The sequence below is a fragment of the Xenopus laevis genome, chromosome 6L (assembly GCF_017654675.1).
Source record: "Xenopus laevis strain J_2021 chromosome 6L, Xenopus_laevis_v10.1, whole genome shotgun sequence".
NCBI classification, from domain to species: Eukaryota; Metazoa; Chordata; class Amphibia; order Anura; family Pipidae; genus Xenopus; species Xenopus laevis.
In genome coordinates this window covers 55,359,849-55,378,731 of record NC_054381.1, presented here as the reverse complement: position 1 = coordinate 55,378,731, position 18,883 = coordinate 55,359,849, and the positions used below count along the sequence as shown (strand labels likewise).

At 37.2% G+C, this 18,883-nt stretch overlaps 1 protein-coding gene and 1 long non-coding RNA gene across 2 annotated transcripts in view; one reads left to right on the top strand and one right to left on the bottom strand.

Moving 5' to 3' along the window:
* LOC121394618 overlaps positions 1-18,883 on the top strand; it is a 123,836-nt gene that overhangs the window by 97,576 nt on the left and 7,377 nt on the right. The gene's annotated exons all lie outside the window — the stretch shown is intronic.
* LOC121394617 lies at positions 9,584-15,231 on the bottom strand. Its single transcript, XM_041566055.1, has 2 exons — positions 11,532-15,231; positions 9,584-10,695 (listed from the first exon to the last, which is right to left on the bottom strand). Exon 1 carries the CDS (start codon positions 15,031-15,033, stop codon positions 13,075-13,077), a length of 1,959 nt encoding a protein of 652 aa, XP_041421989.1. The 5' UTR covers positions 15,034-15,231; the 3' UTR covers positions 9,584-10,695; positions 11,532-13,074.

The window sequence follows — 18,883 nt, the reverse complement described above, 5'->3', positions numbered from 1 at the left end:
TTGCACTGCTAATTGATAACTTGATAAATGAATCATGTTTTCCACTACTAATTAATAACTCGTTAACTAAATGATGTTTTCCACTACCAATTAATAACTCTTTAACTGAATTATGTTTGCACTGCTAATTAATGACTTGATAAATGAATGATTTTTTCTACTACTAATTAACAACTCGTTAACTGAATAATGTTTTGCACAACTAATTAATATCTTGTTAACTGAATCATGTTTGCACTGCTAATACATAACTTGATAAAAGAATGATGTTTTCTACAACTAATTAATAACTCGTTAACTGAATCATGTTTGCACTGCATATTAATAACTCGATAAAGAATGATGCATTTCACTATTAATTAATAACTCGTTAACTAAATGATGTTTCGCACAACTAATTAATAACTCATTAACTGAATGACGTTTGCACTGCTAATTAATAACTTGGTAAATGAATGATGTTTTCCACTTCTAATCAATAACTTGTCAACTAAATGATGTTTTCCACTACCAATTAATAACTCGTTAACTGAATGATGTTTGCACTGCTAATTAATAACATGATAAATGAATGATGTTTTCTACTACTAATTAATAACTCGTTAACTGAATAATGTTTTGCACAACTAATTAATATCTTGTTAACTGAATCATGTTTGCACTGCTAATACATAACTTGATAAAAGAATGATGTTTTCTACAACTAATTAATAACTCGTTAACTGAATGATGTTTGCACTGCTTATTAATAACTCGATAAAGAATGATGCATTTCACTATTAATTAATAAATCGTTAACTGAATGATGTTTCGATCACTAATAACTTAGGTTGTGGAATGCACTGCCGGGTGATGTTGTGATGGCTGATTCAGTTAATGCCTTTAAGAATGGCTTGGATGATTTTTTGGACAGACATAATATTAAAGGCTATTGTGATACTAAACTCTATAGTTAATATAGGTATGGGTATATAGAATTTTAATTAAAAGTAGGGAGGGGTGTGTGTATGGATGCTGGGTTTTCATTTGGAGGGGTTGAACTTGATGGACTTTGTCTTTTTTCAACCCAATTTAATTTAACTATGTAACTATGTATCAATGTTTATCAATGACTACTAATTAATGAATTGGTAACTGAATGTTTCCACTATTAATTGATAACTCGTTAACTGACTGTTTTCCACTACCAATTAATAACTCGTTAACTGAATGATGTTTGCACTGCTAATTAATAACTTGATAAATGAATGATGTTTTCCACTACCAATTAATAACTCGTTAACTGAATAATGTTTTGCACAACTAATTAATATCTCGGTAACTGAATCATGTTTGCACTGCTAATACATAACTTGATAAAAGAATGATGTTTTCTACAACTAATTAATAACTCGGTAACTGAATCATGTTTGCACTGCTTATTAATAACTCGATAAAGAATGATGCATTTCACTACTAATTAATAACTCGTTAACTAAATGATGTTTCGCGCAACTAATTAATAACTCGTTAACTGAATGATGTTTGCACTGCTAATTAATAACTTGATAAATGAATGATGTTTTCCACTACTAATTAACAACTCGTTAACTGAATAATGTTTTGCACAACTAATTAATATCTCGTTAACTGAATTATGTTTGCACTGCTTATTAATAACTCGATAAAGAATGATGCATTTCACTACTAATTAATAACTCGTTAACTAAATGATGTTTCGCACAACTAATTAATAACTCGTTAACTGAATGATGTTTGCACTGTTAATTAATAACTTGATAAATGAATGATGTTTTCCACTACTAATCAATAACTTGTCAACTAAATGATGTTTTCCACTACCAATTAATAACTCGTTAACTGAATGATGTTTGCACTGCTAATTAATAACTTGATAAATGAATGATGTTTTCCACTACTAATTAATAACTCGTTAACTAAATGATGTTTTGCACAACTAATAAATATCTCGTTAACTGAATGATGTTTGCACTGCTAATACATAACTTGATAAAAGAATGATGTTTTCTACAACTAATTAATAACTCGTTAACTGAATCATGTTTGCACTGCATATTAATAACTCGATAAAGAATGATGCATTTCACTATTAATTAATAACTCGTTAACTAAATGATGTTTCGCACAACTAATTAATAACTCATTAACTGAATGACGTTTGCACTGCTAATTTATAACTTGGTAAATGAATGATGTTTTCCACTACTAATCAATAACTTGTCAACTAAATGATGTTTTCCACTACCAATTAATAACTCGTTAACTGAATGATGTTTGCACTGCTAATTAATAACATGATAAATGAATGATGTTTTCTACTACTAATTAATAACTCGTTAACTGAATAATGTTTTGCACAACTAATTAATATCTTGTTAACTGAATCATGTTTGCACTGCTAATACATAACTTGATAAAAGAATGATGTTTTCTACAACTAATTAATAACTCGTTAACTGAATGATGTTTGCACTGCTTATTAATAACTCGATAAAGAATGCTTTATACTAAACTCTATAGTTAATATAGGTATGGGTATATAGAATTTTAATTAAAAGTAGGGAGGGGTGTGTGTATGGATGCTTGGTTTTCATTTGGAGGGGTTGAACTTGATGGACTTTGTCTTTTTTCAACCCAATTTAATTTAACTATGTAACTATGTATCAATGTTTATCAATGACTACTAATTAATGAATTGGTAACTGAATGTTTCCACTATTAATTGATAACTCGTTAACTGACTGTTTTCCACTACCAATTAATAACTCGTTAACTGAATGATGTTTGCACTGCTAATTAATAACTTGATAAATGAATGATGTTTTCCACTACTAATTAACAACTCGTTAACTGAATAATGTTTTGCACAACTAATTAATATCTCGTTAACTGAATCATGTTTGTACTGCTAATACATAACTTGATAAAAGAATGATGTTTTCTACAACTAATTAATAACTTGTTAACTGAATGATGTTTGCACTGCTTATTAATAACTCGATAAAGAATGATGCATTTCACTACTAATTAATAACTCGTTAACTAAATGATGTTTCGCGCAACTAATTAATAACTCGTTAACTGAATGATGTTTGCACTGCTAATTAATAACTTGATAAATGAATGATGTTTTCCACTACTAATTAACAACTCGTTAACTGAATAATGTTTTGCACAACTAATTAATATCTCGTTAACTGAATTATGTTTGCACTGCTTATTAATAACTCGATAAAGAATGATGCATTTCACTACTAATTAATAACTCGTTAACTAAATGATGTTTCGCACAACTAATTAATAACTCGTTAACTGAATGATGTTTGCACTGCTAATTAATAACTTGATAAATGAATGATGTTTTCCACTACTAATCAATAACTTGTCAACTAAATGATGTTTTCCACTACCAATTAATAACTCGTTAACTGAATGATGTTTGCACTGCTAATTAATAACTTGATAAATGAATGATGTTTTCCACTACTAATTAATAACTCGTTAACTAAATGATGTTTTGCACAACTAATAAATATCTCGTTAACTGAATGATGTTTGCACTGCTAATTGATAACTTGATAAATGAATCATGTTTTCCACTACTAATTAATAACTCGTTAACTAAATGATGTTTTCCACTACCAATTAATGACTCGTTAACTGAATGATGTTTGCACTGCTAATTAATGACTTGATAAATGAATGATTTTTTCTACTACTAATTAACAACTCGTTAACTGAATAATGTTTTGCACAACTAATTAATATCTTGTTAACTGAATCATGTTTGCACTGCTAATACATAACTTGATAAAAGAATGATGTTTTCTACAACTAATTAATAACTCGTTAACTGAATCATGTTTGCACTGCATATTAATAACTCGATAAAGAATGATGCATTTCACTATTAATTAATAACTCGTTAACTAAATGATGTTTCGCACAACTAATTAATAACTCATTAACTGAATGACGTTTGCACTGCTAATTAATAACTTGGTAAATGAATGATGTTTTCCACTACTAATCAATAACTTGTCAACTAAATGATGTTTTCCACTACCAATTAATAACTCGTTAACTGAATGATGTTTGCACTGCTAATTAATAACATGATAAATGAATGATGTTTTCTACTACTAATTAATAACTCGTTAACTGAATAATGTTTTGCACAACTAATTAATATCTTGTTAACTGAATCATGTTTGCACTGCTAATACATAACTTGATAAAAGAATGATGTTTTCTACAACTAATTAATAACTCGTTAACTGAATGATGTTTGCACTGCTTATTAATAACTCGATAAAGAATGATGCATTTCACTATTAATTAATAAATCGTTAACTGAATGATGTTTCGATCACTAATAACTCGTATCAATGTTTATCAATGACTACTAATTAATGAATTGGTAACTGAATGTTTCCACTATTAATTGATAACTCGTTAACTGACTGTTTTCCACTACCAATTAATAACTCGTTAACTGAATGATGTTTGCACTGCTAATTAATAACTTGATATATGAATGATGTTTTTCACTACTAATTAATAACTCGTTTACTAAATTATGTTTTCCACAACTGATTAATAACTCGTCAACTGAATGATGTTTGCACTGCTAATTAATAAGTTGATAAATGAATGATGTTTTTCACTATGTAATAACTTATTAACTTAATTGTCTACTACTAATTAATAACTTGTTAAATGATGGTTGCACTACTAATTAACTCGTTAGCTGAATGATGTTGTCCACATCTAATTAATAACTCGTTAACTGAATGATGTTTGCACTGCTAATTAATAACTTGATAAATGAATGATGTTTTTCACTACTAATTAATAACTCATTAACTTAATTGTCTACTTCCAATTAATAATTTGTTAACTGAATGATGCTTACACTACTAATTCATAACTTGTTAACTTAATTGTCTACTTCTATTTAATAACTCATTAACTGAATGATGTTTTCCACTATTAACTCATTAACTCAATGATGTTTGCACCGCTTATTTATAACTCGATAAATGAATGATGCTTTTCTCTACTAATTCATAAATTAACTGAATCATGTTTCGACCACTAATAACCCATATCAATGTTTCGACTACTAATTAATACATTGTTAATTGTATGTTTCCACTACTAATTAATAACTCGTTAACTGAATGTTGTTTTCCACTTCCAATTAATAACTCGTTATCTGATGTCTGCATTACTAATTAAAAACTCGTTAACCTCATTGTCTACTACTAGTAGTAACTAGTAGTTAACTAATAACTAGTTAACTGAATGATGTTTTCCACAACTAATTAATTACTTGTTAACGGAATGATTTTTGCACTGCTAATAAATAACTTGATAAAAGAATGATGTTTTCACTACTAATTAATAAATCATTAAATGAATTATGTTTGCACTACTAATTAATAACTCGTTGACGTAATTGTCTACTACCAATTAATAACTCGTTAACTGGATGATGTTTACGCCACTAATTAATATCTTAACTTAATTGTCTACTACTAATTAATAACTCATTAATTGAATGATGCTAATTAACTCTTTAACTGAATGATGTTTTCCACTATTAATAACTTGTTAACTGAATGATGTTTGCATTGCTAAGAAATAACTCATTAACTTAATTGTCTACTACCAATTAATAACTCGTTAATTGAATGATGTTTACTCTACTAATTAATATCTTGTTAACTTAATTGTCTACTACTAATTAATAACTCATTAATTGAATTATGTTTGCACTACTAATTAACTCGTTAACTGAATGATGTTTGCACTGCTAATTAATAACTCGATAAATGAATGATGTTTGCACTACTAATAACTGATTAACTTAATTGTCTACTACCAAGTAATAACTCGTTAACTGAATGATGTTTACACTTCAAATTAATAACTTGTTTACTTAATTGTCTACTACTAATTAATATCTCATTAATTATGATGTTTGCACTACTAATTAACTTGTTAACTGAATGATGTTTTCCACTATCAATAACTTGTTAACTGAATGATGTTTGCACTGCTAATTAATAACTCGATAAAGAATGATGCTTTTCACTACTAAATAATAAATCGTTAATTGATTGATGTTTCGACCACTAATAACCCATATCAATGTTTCAACTACTAATTAATATATTGGTAACTGAATGTTTCCACTACTAATTAATAACTTGTTAAGTGAAAGATCTTTTCCACTACCAACTATTAACTACTCGTTAACTGAATGATGTTTGCAGTACTAATTAATAACTCGTTAACTTAATCTTTTCACTACTAATTAATAACTCGTTAACTGAATGATGTTTTCCACTACCAATTAATAACTCGTTAACTAAATGATGTTTGCAGTACTAATTAAAAACTCGTTAACCATATTATCTACTACTAATTAATAACTCGTTAACTGAATGTTTCCACTACTAATTAATAACTTTTTAACTGAATGATGTTTTCCACAACTAATTAATAACTCATTAACTGAATGTTTGCACTGCTAATAAATAACTTGATAAAAGAATGATGTTTTTCACTACTAATTAAAAAATCGTTAACTGAAGGATGTTTCGACCACTAATAACCCATATCAATGTTTCGACTACTAATTAATAACTTGTTAACTGATTTTTTTCCACTACTATTTAATAACTTGTAAAGTGAATGATGTTTCCGCTACAAATTAATAATTCAATAACTGAATGATGTTTCCACTATTAATTAATAACTCGTTAACTGAATCATGTTGCCACAACTAATTAATAACTTGTTAACTTAATTGTCTACTACTAATTAATAACTCGTTAACTTAATGTTTGCACAACTAATTAACTTATTAACTGAATGACGTTTCCACTACTAATTAATAACTTGTTAACTGAATATTGTTTGCACTACTAATTAACAACTCATTAACTGAATGATGTTTCCACTAATTATTAGCTTGTTAACTTAAAGATGTTTGCACTTCTAATTAATAACGCAATAAGTAAATGTTTTTCACTATTAAGTAATAACTCGTTAACTGAATGTTTCCACTACTAATTTATAACTCAATAACTGAATGATGTTTCCACTACTAATTAAAAACTCGTTAACAGAATGATGTTTTCTACTATTTAAGACGTCGTTAACTGAATTATGTTTCCACAACTTATTAATAACTTGTAATTAAGTGTCTATCACTAATTAGTAACTCGTTAACTGAATGTTTGCACTTCTAATTCACTCGTTAACTGAATGATGTTTACACTACTAATTAACAACTCTTTAACTGAATGATGTTTCCACTAATTATTAATTTGTTTACTTAATGATGCTTGCACTACTAATTAACTTGTTAACTGAATGATGTTTTCCACAACTAATTAATAACTTGTTTACTGAATGATGTTTGCACTGGTATTTAATAACTCGATAAATCAATTGTTTTTCACTACTAATTTAATAACTTGTAAACTGAATGATGTTTCCGCTACGAATAAATAACTCATTAACTGAATGATGTTTGCACTACTAATTAATAATGCGTTATCTTAATTGTCTGCTAATTAATAACTAATTAACTGAATGATGTTTCCACAACAAATTAATATCTCATTAATTGAATGGTGTTTACACTATTAATTATTAACTTATTTATAGCTCGTTAACGGATTGATGTTTTCCACAACTAATTAATAACTCATTAACTGAATGATGTTTGCCCTACTAATTAATAATGCAAGAACTGAATGATGTTTTTCACTACTAATTTATAACTCGTTATCTTAATGATGTTTCGCCACTAATAAGCAATAAAAAATTTTGACTACTAATTAATAACTTGTTAACTGAATGATGCGATAAATACGAATTAATAATTAATTGAATGATGTTTCCACTTCTAATTAAAGACTTCTTAACTTAAATTTGATTTCCACTAATTAATAACTCATTAACTGAACAACGTTTCCACTACTAATTAATAAATTGTTAACTGAATGATGTTTTCACTAAATAACTTAACTTAATGGTGTTTGCACTACTAATTAATAACTCGATAACTGAATGATGTTTCCACTAATTAATAACTCGTTAACTGAATGATGTTTCAACCACTAATAACCCATAAAAATGTTTTGACTACTAATTAATACATTGTTAACTGAATGTTTCCACTACTAATTAATAACTCATTCACTGTATCATTCACTACTATTAATTACTCGTTAACTGAATTGTGTTTCCACAACTAATTAATAACTTGTTAACGTAATTAAGTGTCTGCTACTAATTAATAACTTGTTAACTGAATGATGTTTCCACTAATTATTAACCTGTTACCTTAATTTTTGCACTACTAATTAATAACTCGATAAGTAAATTATGTTTTTCACTACTAATTATTAACTCGTTAACTGAATGATGTTTCAACCACTAATAACACATAACAATGTTTCCACTACTAAATAATAACTCGTAAACTGAATGATGTTTTCCACAATTAATTCATTACTCAATAACTGAATGATTTTTCCACTACTAATTAATAACTCTAGGGGAATTTAGTATAATTGGAATATGGTGACTCCCACTGCTGCTGTCTTTGTGTTCATTTCACAGCTTGTGTGTTTCTGCAGCCAAATAAAGAGTGTTTCATGCAAGTTACAAGATGTCTGTTTTGTATTATTTGGAATTCTTAAAAACCTTTCCTTAAAAAAAATCTTTCAAAAATCTATAATGTTGTTATGCTGACAGACAGATGGGAAAATGGGGAGCATGAAATCATTCAGTTGGGCTTATGTAGAAAAGCTGCATAAATAAGAATAATAGAACTACCTATTTTTGATGTAGATATGAATGTATCCACAAACTGAGAGCAAATCATTATACATTGCCTCCGGCTTGCACCATTTCTCTGCCCCTTTAGACGGGCAAACTCAATTAACCCCTCCCTTGCCTGAAGTGAACAGAATTGCTGTCAACTGTTTAGGGAGAAGGAAAGGTAAAAACCAATGGGGGGCATCCCCCAGGAATTCTATTTGCTTATCTGCTACGTTAGGCTGCCATTCCTCTTCTTCAAAACTGCCAACATCTCAAGCCCAACTAATTCCTTATCTTGGCAAATAGAAGAAATCCTCTGCACTCGCCCCCATAGTCTATATAATAAAGATTTGAGATGTTTTTTCTGTTTTAAGCTACTAAAATTGCTCTCCCCGGATATTCCAAACATCATGATGATTTTAATGAACTGACACATTTATTAAAGCAGATTCTTGTTTCAGTTTCTCAGGGGGTTCCTATTGCTACAAGGTGATATATAGATATACACATATATACAGTACGTGAAAAAACAAACACTATACGTATACGGTGTTGAAAAAATATTTTTTATAGCACTATCCTTTGAAACAAGATTCAAGTACAAGTTACATTTGGGCTGTCTGTGGTACCCAACTCCCTTGAAGATTCTGATTGTACATGACCCATGCATCCCTTACCTCATGCTCCTTTTCATCAATAAAACACACTTGACGCCTGCTTCATTGGAATTGTACTGGCCACAGCTTTTATTGATCTCCCAGCATTATAACACAAGAACAACAAATTCATGTATATGTAATATTTGCAATAAGCAATAATAGCCCTTGTAACATTTTAATAATAATAACAGTCATAACAATACATAACTCTTTTTCAAGTTCATACACTTATGAATCACAACATACGGTATACATACCTCTCAAATACATATATATATATATACCGGTAACTGACCTATAGAGCCCCCTGTCAGCCTGCCTTTCTTCGCCCATGGCCCTTGATATTCTCTAGCCGCAACCCCTTAGCTCAGAGAACCATACTCCCCATTTACTCTGGGACTCCACTCACTTCCAAGGTCCCCATCCCATCTGTTGCCATGGTTACCACCAATCCACCAACTCGGGCCACCCACCTTAGGGGTTAAGCCCTTGGCCAGCACCTGATATTTTCTGGCCCCCCGCTCTCACCCCCAGCAGACTGACAAGAACTCCGCCACAGCATGCAGCATTGTAAACCTTCAATGCTGCAAGCACCTCCACACCTTCCAAGCAAATTTGAGTGATTCCCCTATGTTGAAATTAAACAAATCTGAACCATTCTCATTCAAGTGGACCCCATCCTCACCCCAAAAAAAACTCTGATTATCGAAGTCGCTATGCCTGATCACAATCCCCCCTTGCGCTTGGACGAACTTTGAAACTGCCTTATTCGTCTTTATTCTTGCCCTATCCACCGCTACCTGTGACCTTGCTCCCCTCCAATTTTTTCTCGGAAGTATTTCAGACCAGATCAAGCAACATCCAGGAAAAAGCTCCCAAAACCTGATGAAATCCCTCTTGATATCTTTTATTAGCTGTTTCATGGGGGTTTTTGCCAAATCATTGCCCCCCGCATGTAACAGCATGATGTTCGGGGGCCCTGTCAATTCTGCCTCCCTTATGGCCATTGGAACTAACTCCGACCAACACAGGCCTCCAACCCCCATCCACTTCACCTTTGCCTGCTCCTCCAAGAAACCCATCTGCTGCCCCCCTGGACGAATCTTTGCCCTGTCTGCTGCCCGACGGATGAATGAGTGTCCCAGCAGCCAAATTTTGCACTGCAAATGCCCTGCAACGAAGGAAAAAACATTGTAACGTAATTAAAAAACCGTCGTAACTAGTTAAACTTCAATCCTCCCCGGTCTAACATACAGCTTGAATCGATTGGACTCCCATCTGCCGATTCTCCGAATCGTATCTTCCCCCAAGCCCCACCTGGCCGCTTCCGTCGCCGCCCCAATCCTAAAGGAATGGCTCCCCAATGAGGCCTCCTAGATACGTATTCCTGAAAACACCGAATTGGGCAAGTGCTACATCCCCCTACCTCCATCAATTGGACCCGCAACCCTTTTCCATTTTTATCTGTCTTAGAATTCCTTATTTGTATTGTCAGTCCCTGTGCGTGGGCTTGCACATCCTCATACCTCACTCCCCCCCCTGCGGATCTATTATTGCTGACCAACTCCCCAATTCTGAAAGCGCCAAAGAATGCCCATGAGAATGCCACCCGGAACAAGCTTGCCTCAAACGATGACCTAACCACATTTTTCAAAACTTCAAACAACCCTTCTAAAATATTCAGGGTTATGGGGCGCCTGCGGTCCACCGTGACTTTTTCCCTTCCGTAACCTTTAATGGCTTGTTTAACTACAAATTCTTTTGTTATGTCCCTCCAACCCATTAACTTGAACAAAAAAGTTAGTGCCGCCATCTTTTTTCCAATCCCAGCCACAGATACTCTTTTTTCAAAATCTGTGACCAACATCCATGCCATCAGCCCCATTCTATCCACTTCCTCTCCTTCCATCCCCAATTCTGTCTCCAAACGAAACCACTCTTCCCAAGTCTTTTTGTATCTTGCCCACGTGGATGGCACCACTGACCGTTCCACCAAGTCCAGCATACCTATTATACTAGATGCCAAACGAGGTCCGGGCAAGGTGTTCCCTGGATGTCCGCTTCTGGCACCAGCTCCCGAAACTTGTCCCACTGAAAACGAGATAACGCATCAGCAACATTGTTATCACATCCCGGTACATGTCTTGCTCTAAAGGCAATATTAAGCTGAAGGCAACGCAGAACCAAATGTCTCAGTAGCCCCAGCACTGGGCGCGATCCTGATGTCAAGTTATTTATCGCCATAACAGTGGACATATTGTCTGAGTGAAATACCACTGAGTTGTTGGCCAATTGCCGCCCCCAAATTTCCACTGCCACTACGATAGGAAACAACTCCAACAGGGTTAAATTCACTGTCAATCGAGCTGATACCCAATGTGGTGGCCACGGTGCAGCGCACCAGGCGCCCTTAAAATATGCCCCAAAGCCCAGTGCTCCGGATGCATCCGTGAACAGATCCAACTCCCTGTTGGATTTAGGATCAGACAACCAATAGGACCGCCCATTGTATTCCTGTAAGAATGTCAACCAAACCTCTAAATCAGCCTTGTGGCCTTTGTTAAGGCGAATAAAATGGTGAGGTTGCTGTACTCCTGCCGTAGCCAACGACAGGCCTCTCGAAAAAACCCTGCCCATAGGGATTACTCTGCAGGTAAAATTCAATTTTCCCAAAAGGGACTGCAGTTGCCTCAAGGTCAGCTTCCTTGCTACCCGCGCATATTTCACCTCCTCTGTAAGCCCCTCTATCTTGTCTTTTGGAATCCTGCACTCCTGTCGAATACTGTCTATCTCTATGCCCAAAAATCTCAGGCAAGTGTCTGGGCCTTCAGTTTTTTCTTGTGCTAATGGCACCCCAAATTCGGCCGTAACTTCTTGTAGCGTCTGTAGCAATATCGCACAGAGAGTCGAATTCCCGGGGCCCACGCAAAGAAAATCGTCCAAATAGTGAATTATCGCATCCACTCCAGCCCTCTGTCGTACCACCCATTCCAAAAAAGTGCTGAAAGCCTCAAAATATGAGCAAGAAATTGAACAGCCCATTGGTAAGCTCCTATCCACATAGTAACCTCCAGCGAAAAAACAACCCAGTAAATGAAGCGACTCACGATGAACCGGCAGGAGTCTGAATGCCGACTCAATGTCGGCTTTTGCCATCAAAGCGCCCCTGCCCGCCTCTCTAACCAATCACACTGCTTCATCGAATGATGTATAACAAACTTTTGCCAGTTCACTGTCAATTGCATCGTTCACTGAATCGCCCCTTGGGTGTGATAAATGGTGGATTAGCCTGAATTTTCCTGGCTCTTTTTTGGGCACCAAGCCCAATGGGGATACTCTCAACCCCGCCAATGGTGGTTCTTCAAACGGGCCGGCCATCCTACCCAATGACAATTCCTTGTGTAACTTTGTAAGAACCAAATCCGGGTCCGCCATTGCTGAGCGTAAATTTCTGAGCGAAACAACCCCCGCACCCCTTTCTCTTTCTGGTATTCGAAAACCCCACTGGAACCCCTCTTTTAACAGCAAGGCCTTCTCTTTTTTAGGGTATTTATTTAACCATGGAAGCATCGCCCCGAGGTTCACCGGAGTCACCCCCTTTTCCAAAACCCTCTTTCGCTCTGCTCCCAGCTCCCTTTGATTTTTTAAAACATCTGCTGACAGGGTGATTCCCCCCACACCATGAACATTCATGCCTGAATCTGCATGACGCTCCCCACTTACATTGGCTGTCATTAAACAGCCAACATACTCCTTTTTTGTGTGCCCCGGCCGGAGTAGAGCTGTGTCCGCCGGAGCCACTGGGAAAGGGCTGACTTGAACCCCCCACTGCTCCTGTATACCCTTGGTACCCTTTATTGTTCATTAAACGCATCCAAAGCCCAATATCCCTATGATCCCAATTAAGGTCCGCCCGAACCGCTATACGTTGACGAAACTGTTCATCGTAGCGAAGCCACGCGTAACCGCCATACACTCGGTGCGCCTCCCAAATCCCGTCCAAATAACAAAATAACGCAGAACACACCTCCGGGTGCTTTTCCCCTATAACACTGGCCAATATAGAAAAAGCTTGCAGCCAATTCCCGAATGTTCTGGGAATCAGCCTAAATCTACGTCTCTCCTCATCCTCCTCCTTCCTATGTTCCTTCCCTTTCTCGTATCGGTCTATTCCAAAGCGTTCCAGAGGCAACAGCGTAAAAATGTCAACATACTCCCTCTTCCAAATTTTTTCTTTTATCTCCTGTTTAAGGTGAGCCCCCAATGGGCCCTCGTAGCAAACATATGTGCTACCTTTTGCAGAATCTGACAGTGGCAATTTTTTCTCCTTGCTCTTTTCACCACTGCTTGCCTCCCCTTGCCCAACTAATGATGATATAGAGCTTGCCGCATCTGTCACCCTTGTAGCGGCCGTCTGCCCATCTTTTCCTAACTCGGGCGCCACCTTGTTCCCTCCTAGCACCCCAGTTTCCACCCCACCTTGCCCTTTTTGCCACTGGGAAAAAATCTGTCGCAGACACTCAAAAAATGACTCCGCAGGACCAGTCTGTTCCCCACTCCCTGGCCCTTTTTCTTGCTGTATATTCAATGCAATTGTATTAGTAGCTGTCTGATCAGTACCTGGCACATTACTTGTAGTCGGTTGTTCTTCACGTCTTGTCCCCTCTCCATCCTGTATAGTTGTGCTGCCATGTCCTGGGACCTGCAATGAAACAAGTGAAGAGGGCCCATCCGTATCTGCCGTACCCCTCAGCATGGTTGTGGCCTCCCCTCCCACCGCTGTCTCACTAGCCCAAAACCGGGCCTCCTGTGTGCCAGCTGCAACTCTAATGTCCCCTTGTTCAGTGTTCTGCATGTCTCTCCCTGCTCTTCCCCCCAAGGCCCCCCCTCTCAGGGTTCCCGCAGAAGTGTCACTGTTCCCCCCAACAGGCAGCACATTCTCTTCGCGCCACACTGCGCTCTCTCTGGGGCGCCGAACAAAACTTGCCCCCACAGCGCTGACCCCTTCACAGGGGCCCGCCGCATCCTCTCTCTCCCGCCTTCCCCACTGCGCTCCGGGACCTGTCAGTCTCCCCCGCTCACTTGCCTGCTCCGCTTGGCTGACCCTGGCTCCAGCGGTCATTCCGCTCCTCTGACTTCCCCTCCTTGGGCTGCCCGCCATGCTGCTGCTCCTTCCCGCCACTGTCTGTGCCTGCCGCCTCCTGCCCTGCCTCAACTCAGCCGGAGCTGCTGAGGTACTCGGCTGTGGTGATGGGGACCTCTGTCTTCTCCCGCCGCTGCTTCCGACCCTGGCCTCTGCCGCCATGCTGCGCCCACGTTCCACCTCACGGCTCTTCTTACCGGCTGGCGACGGACTAAGTCTGCTAGGGGCCCGTGCTCTCCGCGACCGCCTCGGTATGGCTGGCGCCGGGTCAGCGTCCGTCTGCGGTATCAGCTGTCGCAGCCAGTCATCTCCCCTCTTCTGCGCCTCGGTCCGTAGTTTCGCCAACAGGTCGTCCAGCTCTGCCATTGCTGTGTACTTCTCCTCCTGCGCGATGTCCTAAAATGGTGTCCCCTCTTGCTCTCCTCGCCTCAAAATGCCCTCCATAGCTCCGCCCACTCGAAACTCCTCCTCCCCTTCTGACATCATCTGTGCCCAGTACTACTCGCAATGAAGCAGGGTCATGGCCGCCCCTCCCCCGAGACTTGTAGTCTGCTCCGTGGCTAGCAAGACTGTGAGCCGTACTGGAGATGCACAATGTCACATCAGGGAAATGCAGGATCTTTCATGCCTCTTTGAACTGGGAATCTGCTTGCAAATCTTTGTCACTTGGAAGAACGGATTTTAATTCCGGGTCACTGGAGTTGGGTCACCTTAATAGCTAATGCGGTGTTGAAGTCTAAAAAGAAGGGTCCCTCCTGGGCAGGCAGAAATGTAGTAGTTATAATGTTATAGACACCAGCCGGGATATTCTCCAGTTCCATGTAGCAGAAACCACACCTGGAAGAGAAACATGAAAATAACAGTAAATAACCCCCAAAATAATGACTGTATTATATGGTGGATTTTTAACCCCAAAAAGCATTTAAAGGATAACCTATTTAACTTTAATATTTGCTAACAAACATGATTTCCTATATCAGTGTTTGATTTATAGTGTACTGTGGCTCAGTCTTACAATTGTAAGTGTAATTTATTAGCTTTATTAGTATAGTTCATTAGCTTGGCAGGAGCACTCTGTACACTAGTACAGGTATGGGACCTGTTATCCAGAATGCTCGGGACCTGGGGGTTTCTGGATAACACATCTTTCCATAATTTGGATCTCCGTGCCTTAAGTCTACTAGAAAATCATTTAAACATTATAAACACAATAGGATTGTTTTGCCCCCATTAAAGATTACTCATATCTTAGTTGGGAGCAAGTCTATGGTACAATTTTATGATTACAGCGAAGTTACATAGTTACATAGTTAAATAGTTACATAGTTAAATTGGGTTGAAAAAAGACAAAGTCCATCAAGTTCAACCCCTCCAAATGAAAACCCAGCATCCATACATACACCCCTCTCTACTTTTAATTAAATTCTATATACCCATACCTATACTAACTATAGAGCTTAGTATCACAATAGCCTTTGATATTAGTTTTTATAAAAGTAATTTATAAAAATTTATATTTTTGCATAAATGGAATCTATGGGGTATATTTATCAAAGAGTAATGTTAGAGATCACTAGAGTGAAATTCTTTCACTCTGCATTCTTTTCTTTTGGATTTTGAAAGGCCTATTTATCAAGGGATGAACTTTCACCCGCTGATAAATATTTTTTTTTTTAATTCGAAATCCAGCACGAATAAACAGATGGTTTCACATTTGCAATGAGTCACTCGTGTTGTTAGAAGTTAAATATGTGTACATATTCAATAAAACAGTGTTTTATATAAAACTCTCGAAGGTCCATTTTTTCCCCAACACAGCTCTGAATAGATATAAGAAAAAAGGTATTTAGTGAAAGTCTAGAATCTATTAGGATTAGGTGGTGATATTTAAATATCTACATACATCACTACACCTAAGTAATAGGTGCTGGAGATTTGTTTCCTTTTATTTTGAAATCAATAATAACAACTTGAACAAAATGGTTAACGTAAAATCAAACATACCCACTAGTTTCCCTAGATGTAAAGATGTGGAAGATCCACTATCACCCATAGGTTGGTGAACCCTGGGAGGCATTTTTCGTCTGATAAATACGCTTTTAAAAAATCCCATAGAAATGAATGGAGAGTGGCGGAATTTCACTGTGGCAATCTCTAACTTCACTTTTTGATAAAAAACGTCCCCTATGGGAGAACGTCTTTCTGTAATTTGGAGCTTTCTGCATAACAGGTTTCCGATAACGGGTCCCATACCTGTAACCCCCACCTTTCTGCACATGTCTGCAAGAGGACAGATACCTGGGAAGAGAATTGGAGGGGGAACGTGGGTGCTGCCTCCTTGGCAGTAAAAAGTGCAATACTGGCCCTGGTGTTATATTAACGTTCCACATGCTGTGCATATAAATTAATTTTGCACTTGACAATGAAACTTTTAATAATTCCATATTGAAGGTATTTTATAAGCAGAAGATAATACATTTACATTTCTCTAAATGATAAAAAGGGTGACTTTCACCAGATCCACACAGAGGATGGGGTGCCTTGGCCCAGAAGCTGTATCTTGGGGAGACATGATATCACAGTGATAAAGCAGCAGGGAATCACTAAATACGGCCCAACACTTTACTGCTCAGACTCAAATGCTTTTGGCCTGTATGGCTTAATCACAGGCTGTTTTCAAGCCACACTTTCTTTGATGCACTTGCTGAGAGTTAGGGATTACCCTCGGGGTAGATATACTGAGCAGATGCCCAAATGGTATGAAGCCGTCACTTAAGTCTCAGGAATCATTTCATAAAGTAAATAATGGAAATAAAATGTACATCCAGTTATAAGGGATTCCAGAAAAACAACTGGTTGGTTGGATCAATCGTGCCAAATTGGGCTGGTCCTCACAAACACACGAGTTCCCATCACAGACTAAACTAGTCTCTGTCGATCTGTGCATGTATGCACTCACACATGCACGGAGAGGTGGGCCTAGGGCACCCAGTCGGCTTGGCCCGGCACTGGCCAGGCACCTGCATTTAAATTCAGATATTACTGAACATTGTGGTGCAACCATCTCACTATATGTGTGGGATTGTAAGGCTCTGCCCATACAAAGCTAAAAAAGCTCATCATTTATTGTGGGTGTTGCATCTCTCATATCCCGCAGGCCATGTTTTTAGGCAACATGGTAGCAATGTTCCCTGGTGTGTTGATTTTATTTAATTAATTACATAAATGGAAAATGTGACGAAAGCAAAACCAATCTATGACAGTAAGGGTGTTTGGTATAAAAGATAAAGCTGACGCATGTGAAGGGTGCTGAAGTATTTATTGAGTAACATCTGTACATTAAGTATTATCATTTTCTGCTTGAAATCATGACATGGACTGATACAGCAGCGTTTTCTTATATCTGGAACGTTCTTATGATCTCAAGGGGCCTTGATGTTAGACCCAAAGTGGGGTTCCCTATAGGTATCAAGTATCCAACTGATATTCACTGCAAAGAAGCCATTTACTTACCCATGATTATATTTCATTTCAATATATCTGAAATCAATTTATATATCAATGGTAATCACCTGGAGCTGCTCTGGGCATTCACAGGTCAGGAACCTGGTCTTTAAAACCATGGAAATCAGCATTTCCATACACTTTTAACATATATTGGCTGAGCTGTGATTGTCACTGAAATGAATAGGAAGTGATTTGGGGCTTTTCACAAGTCACAAGCAGAGGTATCTATCCACCCTGTGTCACAACCAAATTGAACAGGGGAATCAAGGTTAGGTTTGTATGCTACGATGGGGTCACTAGGAAGTTTCTTGTAGGCAGTAGTCCCAGCTCAGTAGTATTTCCTATCTAGGATAAAAATGTCACCCCTTTTATTAGTTTGTTTGTTAAGGTCTGTGTCAGGATTATATGTTTTAGGGGGCCCTGGGAAGCGAGGCCGAAGGGTTAAGAGGCAGGGCCATGACTGGGAGGATGAATAAGGCCCCATGGTAGCTTGGTGGATTTTAGTTTTGAGACAGGGCAAAAGGAGGTGGAGCGCCAGAGGGTATAATAAGGTGGGGTCAAGGTGAGGGGCAGCCATCTTACCTCAAAGCAGAGACAGCAGAATGGATGCGCAGTGGGGTTCGGGAGGTACTGGCAGGGAGTGAAGGTGGAAGGCTGAGGAATCAGCACCTACTGCTGCTAGGAATGACCGAGGCAGCAGCACCAACAA